Here is a 19,181-nt window from a genome sequence, read left to right as displayed (position 1 = left end):
GGGCGGGTGAGTGAGTGGGTGGGTGACTGGATCGGTGGGTGGGTGAGTGGGTGAGTGGGTGAGCAGGTAGGTAGATGCCAGAGCAGGTTATATTTAGGCTGAGTCGACCAAATGAGGAAGTCATAAAACAGCAGATAACGGCACCGTATTGATTGAGGGAGAATCGAACAGTAAACCAGGCCACAAAGAGTCAAAAAACATTCCCAAGGGCAATTGAGAACATTTGCGTCCACACGAGCCTTGAGATAACCTCCAAAGGAAGGGGGGGAGTGGCCGAGGGGACAATCGCTGGCTTAGGGCCACTAAAAACCGACCAGGTGAATGCGAGGGGCTTCAAGGTGGGAGTGACATCTTATCGGGGTTACAACGTCAGGCGCCAGGATGTCTGCGGAGCCAGAACTGGAGATGAACTCGGGCTGAATTCGCTCCCTCTCGGCGCACCGTGCTTTCAAAGGTGGCAGACGCTTCGGGCCTTAACGCGTCCTTACAAATGTTGAGTAGTTGTTGAGTAGTAGACGGAGGTACTCGGAGACGGAGGTGAGTTAGGGGCTTCCGCCAGGGTTTATTAACACGTATCACTATCCCTGCTTCCCTCTTTACCCCTTCTATTATCCCCGTTCCTCCAGTGACCCCGCTTACGTCACGGGGTCTCCCTTAAATACCCTAGGAGGGGTGACGTCACGTGCACTGCCCAGCGCGTGCGACCCCACGTCCCGTGATGTCACCGCACCGGACAGCGCACACGACGCCACCACTCTCCTCTACTCCTCTACACAAAGTTAATGAAACGATCCAGAAATTTTTAGTTGGTTGCGAGTGGGACCAGAACCGGGAAAGAACTCAGGCTGACCCGCCGGATGCACCACGTTGCGCAAAGATGAGTGGAGGATGTTGGGCCATAAGGTGTCCTAGGCAATCAACCACTGATCTAAAAATTCGATATGAACAGCACCCAGAATGATACAAGTCAGTCATCTTTCAAGTTTCAAGTTTCATTTATTAGGTATAGCCCTGTGAGTCATGCGGCTCTTAAGTCGGGTACAACCGCAACAAACAAAATATGAACAGAGAACATCTTAAAGCGACGACGCGCAACAGAAACATCCCGCAAAAACCAGCAAATCTTCCAGAAAAAAAAAACGTATTACAACGCTGTGTGCAAAACTCCCAGTGTGATTCAAGTCAAACAATAACAACCATCAGACAATTTAGATTAACCATATGTTTTCGAAATCACCCAAATGAAGCTATGAAAACCAGGGGCGGTTTCTTCATTAGGGCGATTGGGCGATGCACCACCAAGCTCATTCAACCACAGAGTTACGCTAGCCGTTACTGTGCCTCTGGATATAGTCCAATCAGCGTCATGTCACGTTCTGTGGAGTACCGCCTCTTTTTGGGCGATTTCCCTCCGGCTGAGAATCGCCCCGAGTGGCCCCATAGACTTACATTCAAAGATGTTTTTTTTCGAACGGCGGGCGCTGCAATGCATTCTCTATGGCTTCCGGGAGGGCTCGCACTAACGTGCTTACGTCATCATACGTAAGCACGTTTCAGTCAACAATATTATTTGTCGCCACCTAGTGGAATCTTTAATAAAAGAAACTGAGTGGATTGTAATAATAGTGAGTATAGAAACAAACAAGGAGATGTATTGTAAGAGTCACTTTATTTTTTCATTAATATTCAAAGTAGTGAAGTTGCCTTTACATGCTTAAGCTGTTAATTTATCCATTGCATGGGTGGACCTTATCCTTATCAATCATCCAGACATTTGCCCCCCCTGAGAGATTTTGCAGGAGCCGCCACTGGTGAGTAGTGAGTGTGAGAGGTGTGAGGTGTGAGTGTGCGAGATGATTGTGAGTCGTGAGAGGTCAGTGGTGTGAGAGTTCAGTGGTGAGTGTTGAGTTGCGAGTGTGAGTGGGAGAGTAGTGATTTCGTGCGTGTTGAGTGGTGAGTTGTGAGTGGTGAGTTGTGAGAGGTGAGTGGTGAGTTGTGAGTGGTGAGTGGTGAGTTGTGTGAGTAGTGAGTGTGAGAGGTGAGTTGTGAGTGGTGAGTGATTATCGCGATTGAAATCGCCAAAGTAAATGTTCGAATTATTGTTCTTGATATAAACGAATGACATTCAAGTCCATGCTCATGACGGCGTCGCGATTTGCACCGCTGTGCCGATGCTGTGCACATTGTTGCAGCATTGCAGTCTTTGGGTGTCTTAGTGTTCCGGATGAAGCTAAGTGTAGCATTTGTTGCTATAAAGGGGCCCTAAATAAAATAAACACAAATATTAAAACACAAATTGTTTAACTTGCATAGTGCAGTAATTGTATTGTTTCATTTGCTCTACAGCCAGTTAATACGTTAAATCTCTAACCTTAAACACCCCCAGTAGTTCGTACAAGTTGAAGGCGGTGTAGCGCCAGTGAAACATTCACGCGTTTTAATGTTTTTGTTTAAAAAAAAAATTATATTCAGGGGCCCCTTCAGAACGATGAAGGCTGCGTTCGCATTGAGCGCAAACACCGCCAGAGGTGGGGGGGTGTGAGGTGGGGGGGGTGTGAGGTGGGGGGGGGTGTGAGGTGGGGGGGTGAGGTGGTGGGGGGGTGTGAGGTGGGGGGGTGTGAGGTGGGGGGGTGTGAGGTGGGGGGGGGTGTGTGAGGTGGGGGGGGGTGTGTGAGGTGGGGGGGTGAGGTGGGGGGTGTGAGGTGGTGGGGGGGGGTGAGGTGGGGGGGGGTGTGAGGTGGGGGTGGTGTGAAGGTGCGAGGTGGTGGGGGGTGAGGTGGGGATCTGCCTCGGGATTCTGGGCAAGGGCGGCTCAGACATCGACTGCATGGGCTTCGTGTTCATCAATTCGGTGAAGCGGTCCGAGATGATCAAGGTGACGTACCCGACGCTGCACCGGGAGCTCCCGAAGGTCCAGATGGAGGAGATCAAGTCCATCAGCTACAAGAACCGGGGCTCCGTCCCGCAAACCTACAAGGTGGAGACCTCCAAGACGCTGACCAAGACCTCGTCGTGGTCGATCGCGAACAAGCTCGAGGCGACCGTCAGCATCAGCGTCAAGGCCGGCATCCCCGACGTCGTCGAGGTGGAGAGCGGCTTCAGCTTCACGGTGGGCACCGAGAGCACCCGCGGCGTCGCGAACTCCGAGTCGAAGACAGAGCGGCGGTGAAGTCACCACGGCAATTGTACCAGGCTAGGTGCACCACATCGAGGCCACGTGAAGTGTCGAATGCCCGCCGGCAGGAGGTCACGTGTGTGTGCGAGTGTGTGTGTGGACTTGCCTTCAACTTCACACCACGAAGCGCAAATCAGGAGGAAGGTGGCCTCAAATTGGCGACAGCTCCTCGGACGTTGACATCCAAAACGAGTTGGGGGGGGGGCCCCCCCACCCACCCCCTCTTATCGCGTCTGTCGCCACCAATTCACGTTATGAGTCGCGTGCTCTTTGAATCGTGGGAAAGTGCATGCAAGCAGAAAGGGGGTCGCGCGCGCATTTGACTGCGCGTGAATCGGTGCTACGGGATGAAAGTGCAGGGTGAGAAATAAAATAAAATGTTTGGATTTAAAGCTTTCGTGACTGCAGGGATTCATCTTCTTGGTTCTTCCGGTAAAGTCACGTAGAAGGGAAATAATAAAATAATAAAATGAAAGATTTTTTTATTTAATTAATAAAATAACAATAAAAATAAAATAAGTTAATGTGTTTTTTCATCATTTTATTATTTCGCTTCTACGTGACTTTACCGAGCGAACCAAGAAGAGAAATAAAAAAAGTCTTCGAAAGAGAACCCCGGAACCGCGGTCGCGTGCTCTGGGTGGAAGGGCTGCATCTCAAAAAAAAAAACACCACCTGGGTTCGATTCCAGACGCGGTTGAGCCGGGACTCACGGCCGCGGCGAGTTGGTGGCCATGGGAAGAAAAAAAGAACATAATAAAATTATCATAAGAAAAAAAAGAAAAAATTATAATACAAAAAACAATAAGAAATAAAAAACCTGGTTAGCTGTGGCGGAGAACTCACGTGGCACCGCTGACATCACGGGTTTTGCATTTTTTTTATTCATTAGATTTTCAATCGCACGTGATTAAGACGGAATTCTCGGTTCTCCGAGTCTCTCCCTCTCTGCCGAGTGATCGACACCGTCGCTTTGAAGGGCAAAGTGCGGGCTCAGAAGTCCCATTTGGGGCCGTCCATAAATGACGTCATGCACCTGGGGGGGGGGGTCAGACATTTGTGACGATGTGTGACGACGGGGGGGGGGGGGTGAGAAATGTGACGTCACATCAAAATGCGCAACTTTAAATAAATATAGAATTGTTGAGTGCAGCGCCACGTTAAATACGCACTACAATGACAATAGTTTAAAGCGATTTGAAAGCATCTTTTATTTTCAAAATGTAAATATGGTTTTGGGGGGGGGGGGAGGGGGGCAGAGCTTTGTGACGTCATATTTGAGGGGGGGGGTCTGACTTTTTGTGACGAGGGGGGGGGGAGGTCAAAAATCGTCCAAAATTGCGTGACGCCATTTATGGAAGGCCCATTTCCGACGAACCACTCACACAGCTTACCGTCCATTGATGACCGTACGAGGAACCCACGCGGCAATGGATACCCACGGTGATTTAAAGGCATTAATCCCCTCCAAAATCGCCCAAAGAAGCGCTCACAAGTGGTGCCATCACGTCTATCCCCTCTTATTCATTCAGCAAAGCAGGAGGAGGATTTCTCCACAAATCCGCGGCTGTCGCCTGATGAAGACGGTCGTTGTGATTACCGGCGAAACGTCACGGGGCTCGGATTGTAAATGTCGTGGCTTTGCTCTCCAACACACAACCGGTGTGCTGTACTAGTGTACTACACTACACTATACACTACCATACACTACACTATACTACACACTACACTACTATACACCAATATACTACAATATACACTATATACCACTATACACTACACTATTATACACCACTATACCGTACACTAAACTATACACTACACTATAAACTAGTTTACACTACACTATACATGACACTATACACTACGATACACTACACTATACACTACACTATAATCTTGGTTCTTTCGGTAAAGTCACGTAGAAGGGAAATAATAAAATAATACAAAAATTTATTATTTCCCTTCTACGTGACTTTACCGAAAGAACCAAGATGAATCCCTGCAGTCACGAAAGCTTTAAATCGAAACTACACTAGAAACTATACTGTACACTACACAATAAACTATACACTACACTATGCACTACTATACACTACAAACTATACACTACACTGTGCACTACACAATACACTATACACTACACTATGCACTACTATACACTACACTATGAACTATACACTACACTATAAACTATACACTACACTATAAACTACTATACACTACACTCGAGTGCTGTACTAGTCAAGAACTGGCTGAGCTGTTCCCGTGACACCGAAGCTCACCGATTGGATGCGTCGGGCGGTGGGCGGGGCTCTAACGACATCGACGCGGTCACGCGACCTGAACTTGATCTTAGCGTGACGACAAGAGAGCGACAACAGTGGGGGGGGTGGTGTAGTGGTGGTGTGGTGGTGGTGGTGGTGGGACGGACGTCGAAATTCGTCCCGAGGGATTTGCTGGTGGGCGAGCGTTCGCCATGAGACCGCGTTTGAGTAGCAAGGCTGTGTGTTTGTGTGTCTGTGTGTCTATGTTTGTGTGTCTGTGTGTGTCTGTATCTACCTGTGTGTCTACCTGTGTGTGTCTTTGTGTGTGTGTCGTTGTGTGTGTGTCTTTGTGTGTGTGGGTCTTTGTGTCTGTGTCTTTTGTGTGTGTGCATCTTTGTGTGTGTGCATCTTTGTGTGTGTGTGCATCTTTGTGTGTGTGTCTTTGTGCGTGTGTATCTTTGTGTGTGTGTCTTTGTGTGTGTGTACCGATGTCTCTGTGTGTGTGTCTGTGTGTGTGCGCGCGTGCGCGCGTGCGTCAACGACGATGAGATCACTGGCGGGGGGGACGAGCGCTGCCGTGACGTTGCCGGCCACGTTGTCGGTGACGTCACCGGCGATGACGTCACTGCGGGGGCGAGTGCAGCTGGACCAGCACGGCCGTGACGTTGTCGGCGCTCCCCCGGCGCACCGCCTCGGTGGTCACGCGGACGCACGAACTCGCCCAGCGCTCGGCACGCGCAGACGAGGAGGAGGACGAGGAGGATGAGGAGGACCCCTCGGGAACCTGAGACAACACAGAGACGCAGACACACAGAGACACAGACACACACAGACAAAAAAAGATAAAAGACAAAGATCCCCCGTGTAAGAATTGTTTTTTTACCCTTTTATCTGGCAACAAAACTGACACCTTTTTTACAAGGAGTCATGATTGCATAGACCACAATACCTGCAGTCATAACGCAAACAAAAAACCATAACTCTGATAATGTATGTGCACTGTCCTTGAAGTTGATTGGTCCACACCCGAGACAGCTTTCCTTAGAGCCTAGTCTCACATGGTGTTGGACCAGATGACGCCAAAAGGCGCACAACTCAAAGACAATGCACCATCAGAGTATGAGAGCTCGGGGTAAGCATTTACACCATTGGAACCTCATTTGCCAGTAAAAAAATGATAATTGGTTTTTTACCCTTTTATCTGGCAACAAAACTGACACCTTTTTTCCCCCGTGTAGCCTATAACAGACTGTTTGGGGCAAGTGCTGTTAGCGAGCGGCACCGATGAAAGCCGGCACGGCACATGACGGGGTGGGTGGCCAGCACCATGCCCGGCCGCCTTTGTCTCCCCAGTGCTAGCGATGTTTACTACACACCGCTATACCAGGTATTCATTTGAGGCCGAGTCGACCTAGGGGAGGCCCAGGACCGGTTAAAGTAATCGTCACTGCTGGTGGCCGTGAGCGGGAATCGAACTTAGGTCGCCGGGTTCGTAGCGCAGCGTAGCGCTGACAGCTACTACACTACTGCTCCCCACTAGAGACACAGATACAGAGACACATACACAGAGACACAGAGACAGAGAGAGACACAGCCACAGAGAGACAGAAAGACAGAGAGGCAGAGGGAGAGACAGAGAGACACAGATACAGAGACACAGATACAGAGACACATATATGAATAGATGAATGTATGAATGTACTCTTTGGTTTTTTCGGTTAAAGTCACGTAGTTAGAAAACTAATAGATCACGATGTTTCGATCGCAACACAAGCAATCGTCATCAGGTGGGACAACCACAAAGTTGGGTTTTTTCCTTATTTTATTCTTGCTGTGGTTGTCCCACCTGATGACGATTGCTTGTGTTGCGATCGAAACATCGTGATCTATTAGTTTCTACCTACGTGACTGAACCGAAAGAACCAAAGAGTATGGATTCCTGCATTCACGAAAGTCTTCAAATCAAGAATGTATTAATGTGTTTGTACCTCCAGGCTCTTGTTGATGAAGGAGACCGCCTCGTCAGCGGTGAACGCCTTGAAGAGACCATCACACGCCAGCAGAAGGAACCTGGGACACATACACACACAGACACACACAGACTCACACACAGACACACACAGACTCAAACACAGACACATACAGACACACAAAGACACATACAGACACACAAAGACACATACAGACACACACAGACACACACACAAAGACACACAAAGACACACATAGAGACACACACAGACACACACACAGACACATACAGACACACGTCCGATCAGCACGACTGGACTACATACGGCACAATAATCAGTTCAACGTACGCATGGAAATAAAAACTGTTCTAGTACGTGCGTGTGCTGTGTGTCTCTGGGTGTCTCTGTATGTCTCTGTGTCTGTGGGTGTCTGTGGGTGTCTCTGGCTGTCTCTGGGTGTCTCTGGGTGTCTCTGTGTGTCTCTGGGTGTCTCTGGGTGTTATGTGTGTGCTAAGTGTCTCTGTGTGTCTCTGCATGTGCCGAGTGTCTGTGTGTCTCTGGATGTCTCTGTGTGTCTGTGTGTCTCTGTGTGTGCTAAATGTCTCTGTGTCTCTGTGTCTCTGTGTGTTCCGTATGTTTCTGGGTGTCTCTGTGTGTGCTAAGTGTCTCTGTGTGTGCTGAGTGTCTCTGTGTCTCTGGGTGTCTGCGCGTGCTGTGTGGCTCCGTGTGTCTGCGCGTGCTGCGTGTCTGCACGTGTCTCTGTGTCCCTGCGTGTCTGCACATGCAACGTGTCTCCGCGTGTCTGGGCGTGCTGTGTGTCTCTGCGTGTCTCCGCGTGTCTCCACGCGTGCTGCACCTGTCGTTGGCCGTGAGCTGGCATCGCCTGATGTCGGGCGTCGAGATGACGCCGCACCGCTTGTATTGCCCGTCGCCGATCGACCGAGACACCTCGAGCACGCCCAGCACTCTACCGTCCCTGCGTTCACCGCCGGTCGCAAGGACACACGCACAGTACACAACGCTCGCCCCACTCCACAATCTTAACATAGGGGGCAGCAGCAGTGGCCTGGGAGATATTGACTCCCTCGCCTTGTACGCGGGAGGATCGTGGGTTCGATCTCGGACCCTAGCGATGCCTTGCTGCTGCTGTATATTTGGAGTTTACGTCTCTCTCTCTCTCTCATCATCATCACGGTGGCCGGGAAATGTTGGCTACCTCGCCTGGTACGCGGGAGGCGGTGGGTCCCACCCTGAACCCTGACGATGCTTGCTGCTGTATATGAGGAGTTAGCGTACACAACAACAACGAACATTGTCCACTAAGTTGCGATGACATCATCTCGACGCTTATGCCAGGCTCTGTGCACATTGAGGCCACGTGAAGTGTTGAACGCCCGCTGGCAGGTCACGGGACAGACCCAGGTGCCACGGGTCGACTGACTGGCTGATGCACCACCTGTGCCCCCTACTGTGCCAACTTGTTGTGCTTTATCCACCTGGCGCGCCGCTCATTGTTGTGAGCGTCACTCCTCTGCCCTCCATTGTTGTTGGAGGGTGACTGCCTCCAACTGCCCAGTAGCGTCCTTCACGAGCCTCCTCCACAGAAGCCGATCTTGACACCGCTGGTATCAGTCATCGGTAAAGGCCACTCAGCTCCACATCCTCCTGTACCACATCACTCCAACTCTTCTCTAGCCCGTGCCACGCCCATTTAGCTCCTTCTATCCAGCCGAACAAAAGCTGTTTAGGCATGCGGTGACTGGGCATGCCGGCTACATGACCAGCCAATGCAGCCTTGCCTGCGCCGGAGGTGCTCACCGATGGGACTTTGTCCAGATCTTTCAAGGATTTGTGAGCTCCTCATACAATCCAGCCTGGTTAAACACAGGATGGATCGTAGGCAGGCCAGCCTAGCATAGAGAAAGGAGGGAATGACCAAGGCCGAGAAGACCTGAAGCTTCGTGCGGAGCGACAGACCAGGTAGCTTCCACACAGCGTTACGCAACCAGTGAAACGATAATGCCTTTCGACTGATTCTGAGTGAGACCTCTGCTGTCAAACCGGAGTCGGTCATGAGTACACTGCCCAGGTATGGCAAACTCTCCACTCTCTCCACAACTGCCCTATCACCAATTGGAAGTTGTGGGGGTGGAGTGTCCGATAGTACAAAATACCCAGGCAGGTGCTTAGTTTTGGTGGGGCTGATGGTAAGGCCCCACCTCTTAGTGGCACACTCCAGGTTCAGCAGCAGCACCTCCAACTCCTCCTCTGAGTGATCAGCAGTTACCAGATCATCGGCATACGTAACATGGTTTTGTGGTAATTAATTGAAGGTGGAGGAGTTACCAGCCCCTTGCACCCATCCACAGCCCCCATTTGGCCACTGTGGTGGTTATAAACGCCATGAGGGGAATAGCCAATCTAAATTGGCCCTCCCCCCACGGCACTGCCCTCACAGCGTTGTCGTCCGGCACCACGAGGAGGTAGGGGGTTGTTTTTGCGTACACACACACACACACACGTGCGCAAACACGTACGTCACCAGAGGTCAACATTGAAACCACCACCACCGCTGCCACCACCCCCACCACCACCACCATCCCCACCACCATCCCCACAACCACCACCCCCACCACCACCACCATCCCCACCACCACCCCCACCACCCCTGCCACCCCCACCACCACCCCAACCACCACCCCCCACCACCACCACCCCAACCACCACCCCCACCAGCCCAGCCACCACCCCCGCCACCGCCACCACCCCCGCCACCACCACCACCCCCCGCCACCATCCCCACCACCATCCCCACAACCACCACCCCCGCCACCACCACCACCCCCGCCACCCCCGCCCCCACCACCCCGACCACCACCCCCACCATCCCCAACACCACCCCCACCACCCCCGCCAGCCCAGCCACCACCCCCACCCCCACCACCACCCCCACCACCACCACCACCACCGCCACCACCACCACCACGTGAAGCTCCTCTGTCCAGGCCATACCTTACCGTGGCGCCGGCGCGCTGCAGCCGCATGCGCTCCTCGTACTGCACCGCGCTGTGCTCGCGGCTCAGCGGCACGGCGAGGACGGCGGAGCTCGCAGCGCGGCACAGCACGGCCTGGGGGGGCGCCACGCGCACGCGGGGACACACGCACACAGACACACACACACACACAGACACACACACAGAGACACACAGACATGCACACAGACAGACACACACACACAGACATACACACACAGACATACACACACACACACACAGACACACACACGGAGACACACAGAGACACACAGGCATACACACGCACACAGACAGACACACACAGAGACACACAGGCACACACAGACAGACACACACAGAGACACACACAGACACACAGACACACACACAGACACACACACACACAGACAGACACACAGACACGCACACAGACACACAGACATGCACAGACACACAGACACACACACAGACACATAGACATGCACAGACACACAGACACACGCACAGATGCACACACACAGACACACGCACAGACACACACACACACACAGACACACATAAGGAGACACACAGAGACACACAGGCATACACACGCACACAGACAGACACACACAGAGACACACAGGCACACGCAGACAGACACACACAGAGACACACACAGACACACACACACACAGACACACAGACATGCACAGACACACACACAGACACATAGACATGCACAGACACACAGACACACGCACAGATGCACACACAGACACACACACACAGACACACACACACACACAGACACACACACAGAGACACACAGAGACACACAGGCATACACACGCACACAGACAGACACACACAGAGACACACAGGCACACACAGACAGACACACACAGAGACACACACAGACACACACACAGACACACAGACACACAGACATGCACACAGACACACAGACATGCACAGACACACAGACACACACAAAGACACATAGACATGCACAGACACACAGACACAAGCACAGATGCACACACATAGACAGACGGACACACAGACACACACAGACACACACACACGCACAGACACACAGAGACACACAGGCACACACACGCACACAGACAGACACACACAGAGACACACACAGACTGCTGTGTTTACTCTGTGCTGTGTATACTCCGTGCCGTGTGCACTCTGTGCCGTGTGTACTTCGTGCCGTGTTAACTCCGTGCCGTGTGTACTAAGTGCCGTGTGTACTAAGTGCCATGTGTACTAAGTGCCGTGTGTACTCCGTGCCGTGTGTACTCCGTGCCGTGTGTACTAAGTGCCATGTGTACTAAGTGCCGTGTGTACTAAGTGCCGTGTGTACTCCGTGCCGTGTGTACTTCGTGCCGTGTGTACTCCGTGCCGTGTGTACTCCGTGCCGTGTGTACTCCGTGCCGTGTGTACTAAGTGCCATGTGTACTAAGTGCCGTGTGTACTAAGTGCCGTGTGTACTCCGTGCCGTGTGTACTCGGTACCCTGCTGTCCCCCAGGTTGGCCACGTAGGCGACGTTGTCGACGATCAGAGCACAGATAGCCGTCGTGCCGTCCTTCCACACCGGCTTCCTGCGGGCAGAAAACGCAACAACAACAATGGAGCGTCGCCTCCACGCACACGCATACACACACAAACAATCTTAAACACGCTCACACACTCACACAGGAACTCTCTCTCACAGACACCCTCAAGGTCACACACGCACTCACACGCTCACACGGACACCCTCACGCTCACACACACACGCTCACACACACTCTCACATGCTCACATGCTCACACTCACTCACAGACACCCTCACACTCTCACACACACGCTCACACACACACTCACACACACTCACATACACTCACACACACTCTCACACTCTCCCACTCACTCATACTCACATACTCTCTCACACTCACACCCTCACACTCGCACACACACGAGCTCACAAACACACGTGCTCACACACACACGCGCTCACACACACACACACACATGCTCACACACACACTATCTCTCTCTCTCTCTCACACACTCTCACACACTCTCTCACACACTCTCTCACACACACACAGACAGACACACAGACAGACACACACACAGACCTACACACTGACATATACACACTGACACAGACACACACACAGACACACTCAGACACTGGCACTCACACACTAACACACTCACACTCTCTCACACACACACAGACATACACACTGACACAGACACACACAGACAAACACATACACACAGACACTGACACTCACACACTAGCACACTCACACACTCTCTCACACTCTCACACACTCTCTCACACTCTCTCACACTCTCTCACACTCTCTCACACACTCACACTCTCCCACACTCTCTCACACACTCACACACGCTCACACGGGGACTCACTGGCTGGATGCCAGCTTGAGGAAAGCGGCGTCCGTCTGCTTAAATGCGTCCCTGAGGCTCCTCCTGATCTCCTTGTCCAGGTCGGAGACGGCTCCTGCAACTCAGCAAGAGACCCACAGAGATACACAGAGATCCATAGAGACCCACAGAGACCCACAAAGACCCACAGAGACACACAGAGATACACAGAGATCCATAGAGATCCATATAGACACATCACATAGAGACCCACAGAGACACACAGAGATCCATAGAGACCCACAGAGACACACAAAGACCCACAGAGACACACAGAGATACACAGAGATCCATAGAGATCCATATAGACACATCACATAGAGACCCACAGAGACACAGCGAGATCCAGAGACCCACAGAGACACATCACAAAGAGACCCACAGAGACACAGCGAGATCCATAGAGACCCACAGAGATCCACAGAGATCCATAGATACAGACAGAGATACACAGAGATCCATAGAGACCCACAGAGACACATCACATAGAGACCCACAGAGACACACAGAGACCCATAGATACCGACAGAGATACACAGAGACCCACGGAGACCCATAGAGATCCATATAGATCCATATAGACACACAGAGACACAGCGAGATCCATATAGACACACAGAGACACAGCGAGATCCATAGAGAACCACTGAGACACACAGAGTCCCATAGAGATCCATATAGACACATAGAGACACAGCGAGATCCACAGAGAGATCCACAGAGACACACAGAGACACACAGAGACCCACAGAGACCCACAGAGAGGTGACGCGCGGCAAAGGAGGATTGTTGTTGTGATATTATACTTATTATTTTACGTCTTATTCGTAATGTTATTTGTATTCTTATCATTCATTCTTTCTTCTTCTTATTATTATTTTACTTATTATAAATGTTACTTTTACTCTTATTATTTTCCTTATTTTTATTATTTGCAATTATTCCGTAGTGGCTGTGCGTGGGCCTCACCCTGGGGCAGGCACAGCATCAGCTGCTGGTGGAGGTGACGTGCGGCGAAGGAGGAGGCACGGGAGCCGCCGTGGCCGTCGAAGACGGCAAAGTAGGCGAGGCGCGAGCTGGGACGGGGGCGGCGTGGGCAGCGTCGTCATCATTGTCATCATCGTCATCATCATTATCGTCATAAACATAATCATCATCATCGTCGTCAACATAATCATCATCATCGTCGTCATCATCGTCGTCACCATCATCATCATCATCATCGTTATCATCAACGTTATCGTTATCATAATCATTATCATCATCGTCATCAATCATCACTACACTACTATACACTACACACTACACTACTATAGACTACACACTACACTACACTATACACTACACTATACACTACACACTACACTATACACTACACACTACACACTACACTATACACTACGCTACACTACACACTATACACTACACACTATACTACTACACACTACACTACACACTACTCTCACACTCCGTGGGGTAGTCGCTCCGTGAGAGACGGGATGACCGTGTGGGCGTCCTGCATCTCGTCACGTTCGCCCCTCCGCTCCGACACGAAGGCTCGCAGCTCCAGCAAGGCCGGCTCTGGGGGGGGCGGGGTGGGGGGGGGTACACACAAAGATAAAGGCAAAGATCCCCCACTGTGTAGCCTCTAGCAGGCTGTAGGGGCAAGTGCTGTTAGGAGTGGCTTTTGGCCGGTTATACACTCCACTATACACTAGACTATACACTACACACAACTTATACACTCCCCTATATACTACACTACACAATACACTACTATATACACTACACACCTATACACTACACACTACACTACACACTAGACTAAACTATACACTTCACGACTTTACACCATACACTACATTATACACTATGCTACCCTATAAACTACATGACTGTACACTATACGCGACACACTACGCAATACACTACACTATACACTACGCGACTATACACTACACTAAACATTACACGACTCTATACACTAACACACCAAACTACGACTCCACGCTACACTACACACTACACTACACACTACATGCTACACGCTACACTACACACTACACGCTACACTACACACTACACTACACACTACACTACACACTACACACACGCTACACTACAATACACAATACACTACACACTACACGCTACACACTACACTACACGCTACACTACACACTACACTACACACACGCTACACTACACACTACACTACACTAAACATTACACGACTCTATACACTAACACCAAACTACTACTACTACACACTACACTACACGCTACACACTACACTACACTACACGCTACACTACACTACACGCTACACTACACACTACACTACACACTACACACACGCTCCACTACACTACACGCGTACCTGTGTGGGGTTCGGGCTCGTCACGATCGTCAGCGTTGGCCTCCGCTTTCCTCTTCGCTCCGCGCTGCTCTTCCCGGGGTTCCGCGTCTTCGGCGGCGGGCGGCTCCTTAGCCCCTTCTACCCCACCCAGGCAGAGACATCGTGAGCATCACCTGATACAATACACTACACTATACACTACAATATACACTGCACTATACACTGCACTATACACTACACTATACACTACACTATACACACTATACTGTACACTACACTAAGCACTACACTACCATACAATACAATATACTATACACTACACTATACATTACACCTTACTATACACTACACAATACTACACCAAACACTACACTACCATTGACTATACACTACACTATACATTAAACTATACATTACACTATACACTACACTATACACCACTATCATAGACTATAAACTACACTTTCCACTACACTATACACAAAATCCACTACATAATCCACTACTATACACTATACACTACAATATAAGTGTAAATGCTGCAGTGGGCTGTTGCTCTCCAAGACACCGGTTTAGTGCTGTACAAGTAACGAATTGGCACCTGAGCTCGATTCCCTCGTCCCCTAGGTCGACTCAGCCTCAAATGAGGTGGTGGTGGTGTAGCGGTGGTGTAGTGGTGTAGCGGTGGTGGTATAGCGGTGGTGGTGTGGTGGTGGTGGTAGTGTAGCGGTGGTGGTGGGTGTAGTGGTGTAGTGCTGGTGGTGTAGTGAACATCGCTGGCACTGGGGGAGAGACAAAGGCGGCCGGGCGTGGTGGTGCTGGCCACACCACCTCCTGTGTGTGTAGCCAGTGCCGGTAGCCTTCATAGGTGCTGCTGCTACTCGCTACTAGCAGCACTTGCCCCAACAGTTTGTAACAGGCTGTCTGTGTATCCGTGTCTGTCAGTGTGTCTGTGTGTGTCAGTGTGTCTGTGTGTGTCTGTCTGTGTGTGTCTGTGAGTGTGCCTGTCTGTCTGTGTCTTTGTGTCTGTGTGTCAGTGTCTATGTGTATGTCTCTGTGTGTGTCTGTGTCTATTATGGATATTGGTCGCGAAATTCTCCTACTACGTGTTAAATTAACGCTAAATCGATGATAAATCGACGATAAATTGACGTTAAATTAACTTTAAATCGATGTTAAATTGACGTTAAATTGACGTTAAGCCTTTTGGCGTTCTGTCGTACCGTAAATGCATTGCAAGGCGCCAGCACTAAACAGTTTAATATAATCCATATCTAAAATGGAATCGTGGAAAGGGGGGGGGGGATTAAACATATATATTGTAATTTTAATAGTATCGCGATTTGCAACATTTTTATTTTAATAAAAAAATATTTTTTAAAAAGTCATGTGTTAGGCCGAAGCCTTCGGCTTCGCCTGGCCACCTCGGGCGGCCAGTGGAGTCGCTGGACCCCGGCCGGGGGTTCTATCCGAGAACGGTAACATCGAGCGTGAGGCCTAGTCAACTTGCAAAATAATGTAAAGATTTCTTCGCTATCGTCGTTTCCTTGCGCTAAATGCACCTCGCAGTCATCAAAAGTAAAAAAAAACCCTCGTGATTATTCGTTGTTATCGTTATTGTTCAGAATAAAATACAAATTATCACTGTACCTGCCGCCGGCTCTGGTAAGTCTCCGAACAGATCCATGCTTTGTATTCTTTATTTATTTTGTTGTTAGCTCAGCTTAAAGGCGCCTGTTCCGGAATTGGGTTTGCACCGCGTTCGTTTTACACTCGGTGCTGTCTCTGCCGCGTTCTAGAACTGGGTCCGGTGTAGAGTTGGGCCGGACCCGAATTCTGGTGCAGATCTCTGTTCCAAAGTCGAATGAAGTCACTCACTCATCCACTCACTCATCCACTCAGTGATGTATCCACTCACTCATTAATCCACTCACTCATTAATCCACTCACTCATTAATCCACTCACTCATTCATCCACTCACTCATTCATCCACTCACTCATTCATCCACTCACTCATTCATCCACTCACTCATTCATCCACTCACTCATCCACTCACCCATCCACTCACTCACCCACTCACTCATCCACTCACTCACTCATCCACTCACCCATCCACTCATCCACTCACTCACTCACTCATCCACTCACTCACTCATCCACTCACTCACTCATCCACTCACTCACTCATCCACTCACTCACTCATCCACTCACTCATCCACTCACCCATCCACTCACTCACCCATCCACTCACTCACCCATTCACTCACTCACCCATCCACTCACTCATCCACTCACTCACTCATCCACTCACTCACTCATCCACTCACTCACTCATCCACTCACTCACTCATCCACCCACTCACTCACTCACCCATCCACTCACTCATCCACTCACTCCTCATCCACTCACTCTCATCCACTCACTCACCCATCCACTCACTCACCCATTCACTCACTCACTCACCCATCCACTCACTCACCCATCCACTCACTCACCCATTCACTCACTCACTCACTCACCCATCCACTCACTCACCCATCCACTCACTCATCCACTCGCGTAAATATATAAACGTGGTGTCGTTCAACCCGGGCACCACCTGACACAGCCAACTAGTAAGGTTTAGTGCCACATAAACAGAACGTGGCCATTTTGTTACTAGTACAACACTACTGCACAGTGTAGTGTGTAGTGTCGTATGTAGTGTAGTGTGCAATGTAGTGTCGTGTGTAGTGTAGTGTGTATTTTTTCGTGTAGTGTCGTGTGTAGTGTAGTGTGTAGTGTATAGTGCGCTATACACTGCACTATAATTGTAAATGTCGTGAATTTACTCTCAAACACACCGGGTTAGTGCTATACCAGCAACGAACTGGCACAGCACGTTCTGTTTACGTGGCAAACCCCCTTACGAATTGGCTTACTTTGGGTGGTGGTGGGGTTTAACGAGACAAAACACTACTACACTTCTATTCATGCGATCTAACACAAAAATGCAACATCTATTGTGGACAAACACTCGTAGATGCATGTATTGTGAGTGTAAGAAATTACTTTAAATCAATGCAATGCTACTTGATTAAATCTTTTAATCAATGCAACCAAGACCAATTAAGGGTCAGATGGTGATAGTCTGAGAAGTGCAATTTAACAGTTACAATGATGCACAAATCAACAGGGCATTGAATGCCAAAACCAAATCAAATAACTGCCCAAGTAATTAAAACGATCAAAATACCGCACATTGCGGGAATAACTGATAAATTAGCCAGATGTTTGGAAAAACAAAACATCCCAGTCAGATTTGGCACGGTACATAAAATACAGAAATTAATTTCTGGTACAAAAGATGTGTTATCGAAGCTATCGACAGAAGGTTTGTACAGGATTAACTGCACGTGGTAATTAATCTTCTTGGTTCTTTCGGTAAAGTCACGTAGAAGGGAAGTAATAAAATAATAAAAATAAAACATAATAAAATTATTCTCACGACGTCATTCAGACTCTGTCGCCTCGACGGACCTGGTTTTCACCTGAGGACGGCTGCTTGCGTTGTGGCCGAAACGTCGTGAGAATTATTTTATTATGTTTTATTTTTATTATTGTATTACTTCCCTTCTACGTGACTTTACCGAAAGAACCAAGAAGATGAATCCCTGCAGTCACGAAAGCTTTAAATCGAAAAATACAAAAGATGTGTTATCGAAGCTATCGACAGAAGGTTTGTAAAGGATTAACTGCACGTGGTAAATTAACGAGGCGCGTGCCAGTAGCTCGGCTCATGAACGGCGCCTCACACACAATGGGCGCGCGTGCAATGAGCGAATCTTCGCTCTGATTGGCTCCCGATGATGGGCCTAGAGGGGAAAATGGTCGGAGGCACGTGCGCGTAATTACGTCACGTGATGTGAGCTCCCTTAATGGACTCTCAACATACTCACTTGGGGGCCGTGAT

The 19,181-nt window shown here is 49.8% G+C and overlaps 1 protein-coding gene across 1 annotated transcript; it reads right to left on the bottom strand.

Annotated features, from left to right (window-relative positions):
- Positions 1 to 4,399: 4,399 nt before the first annotated feature.
- Positions 4,400 to 17,178, bottom strand: ILKAP (ILK associated serine/threonine phosphatase). The gene is made up of 10 exons (XM_078614942.1): positions 16,876 to 17,178; positions 15,247 to 15,363; positions 14,333 to 14,447; positions 13,836 to 13,942; positions 12,849 to 12,942; positions 11,938 to 12,025; positions 10,428 to 10,543; positions 8,272 to 8,391; positions 7,431 to 7,512; positions 4,400 to 6,226 (listed from the first exon to the last, which is right to left on the bottom strand). The coding sequence occupies exons 1-10, from the start codon at positions 16,910 to 16,912 to the stop codon at positions 6,065 to 6,067; spliced, it is 1,038 nt and encodes a 345-aa protein (XP_078471068.1). The 5' UTR covers positions 16,913 to 17,178; the 3' UTR covers positions 4,400 to 6,064.
- Between the last annotated feature and the right edge of the window lie 2,003 nt (positions 17,179 to 19,181).

This window comes from Lampetra planeri, chromosome 45 (genome assembly GCF_965212315.1).
Source record: "Lampetra planeri chromosome 45, kcLamPlan1.2.h2, whole genome shotgun sequence".
NCBI lineage: Eukaryota > Metazoa > Chordata > Hyperoartia > Petromyzontiformes > Petromyzontidae > Lampetra > Lampetra planeri.
Note: the sequence above shows the minus strand (reverse complement) of the source record. Positions and strands in the feature narration are given on the sequence as shown.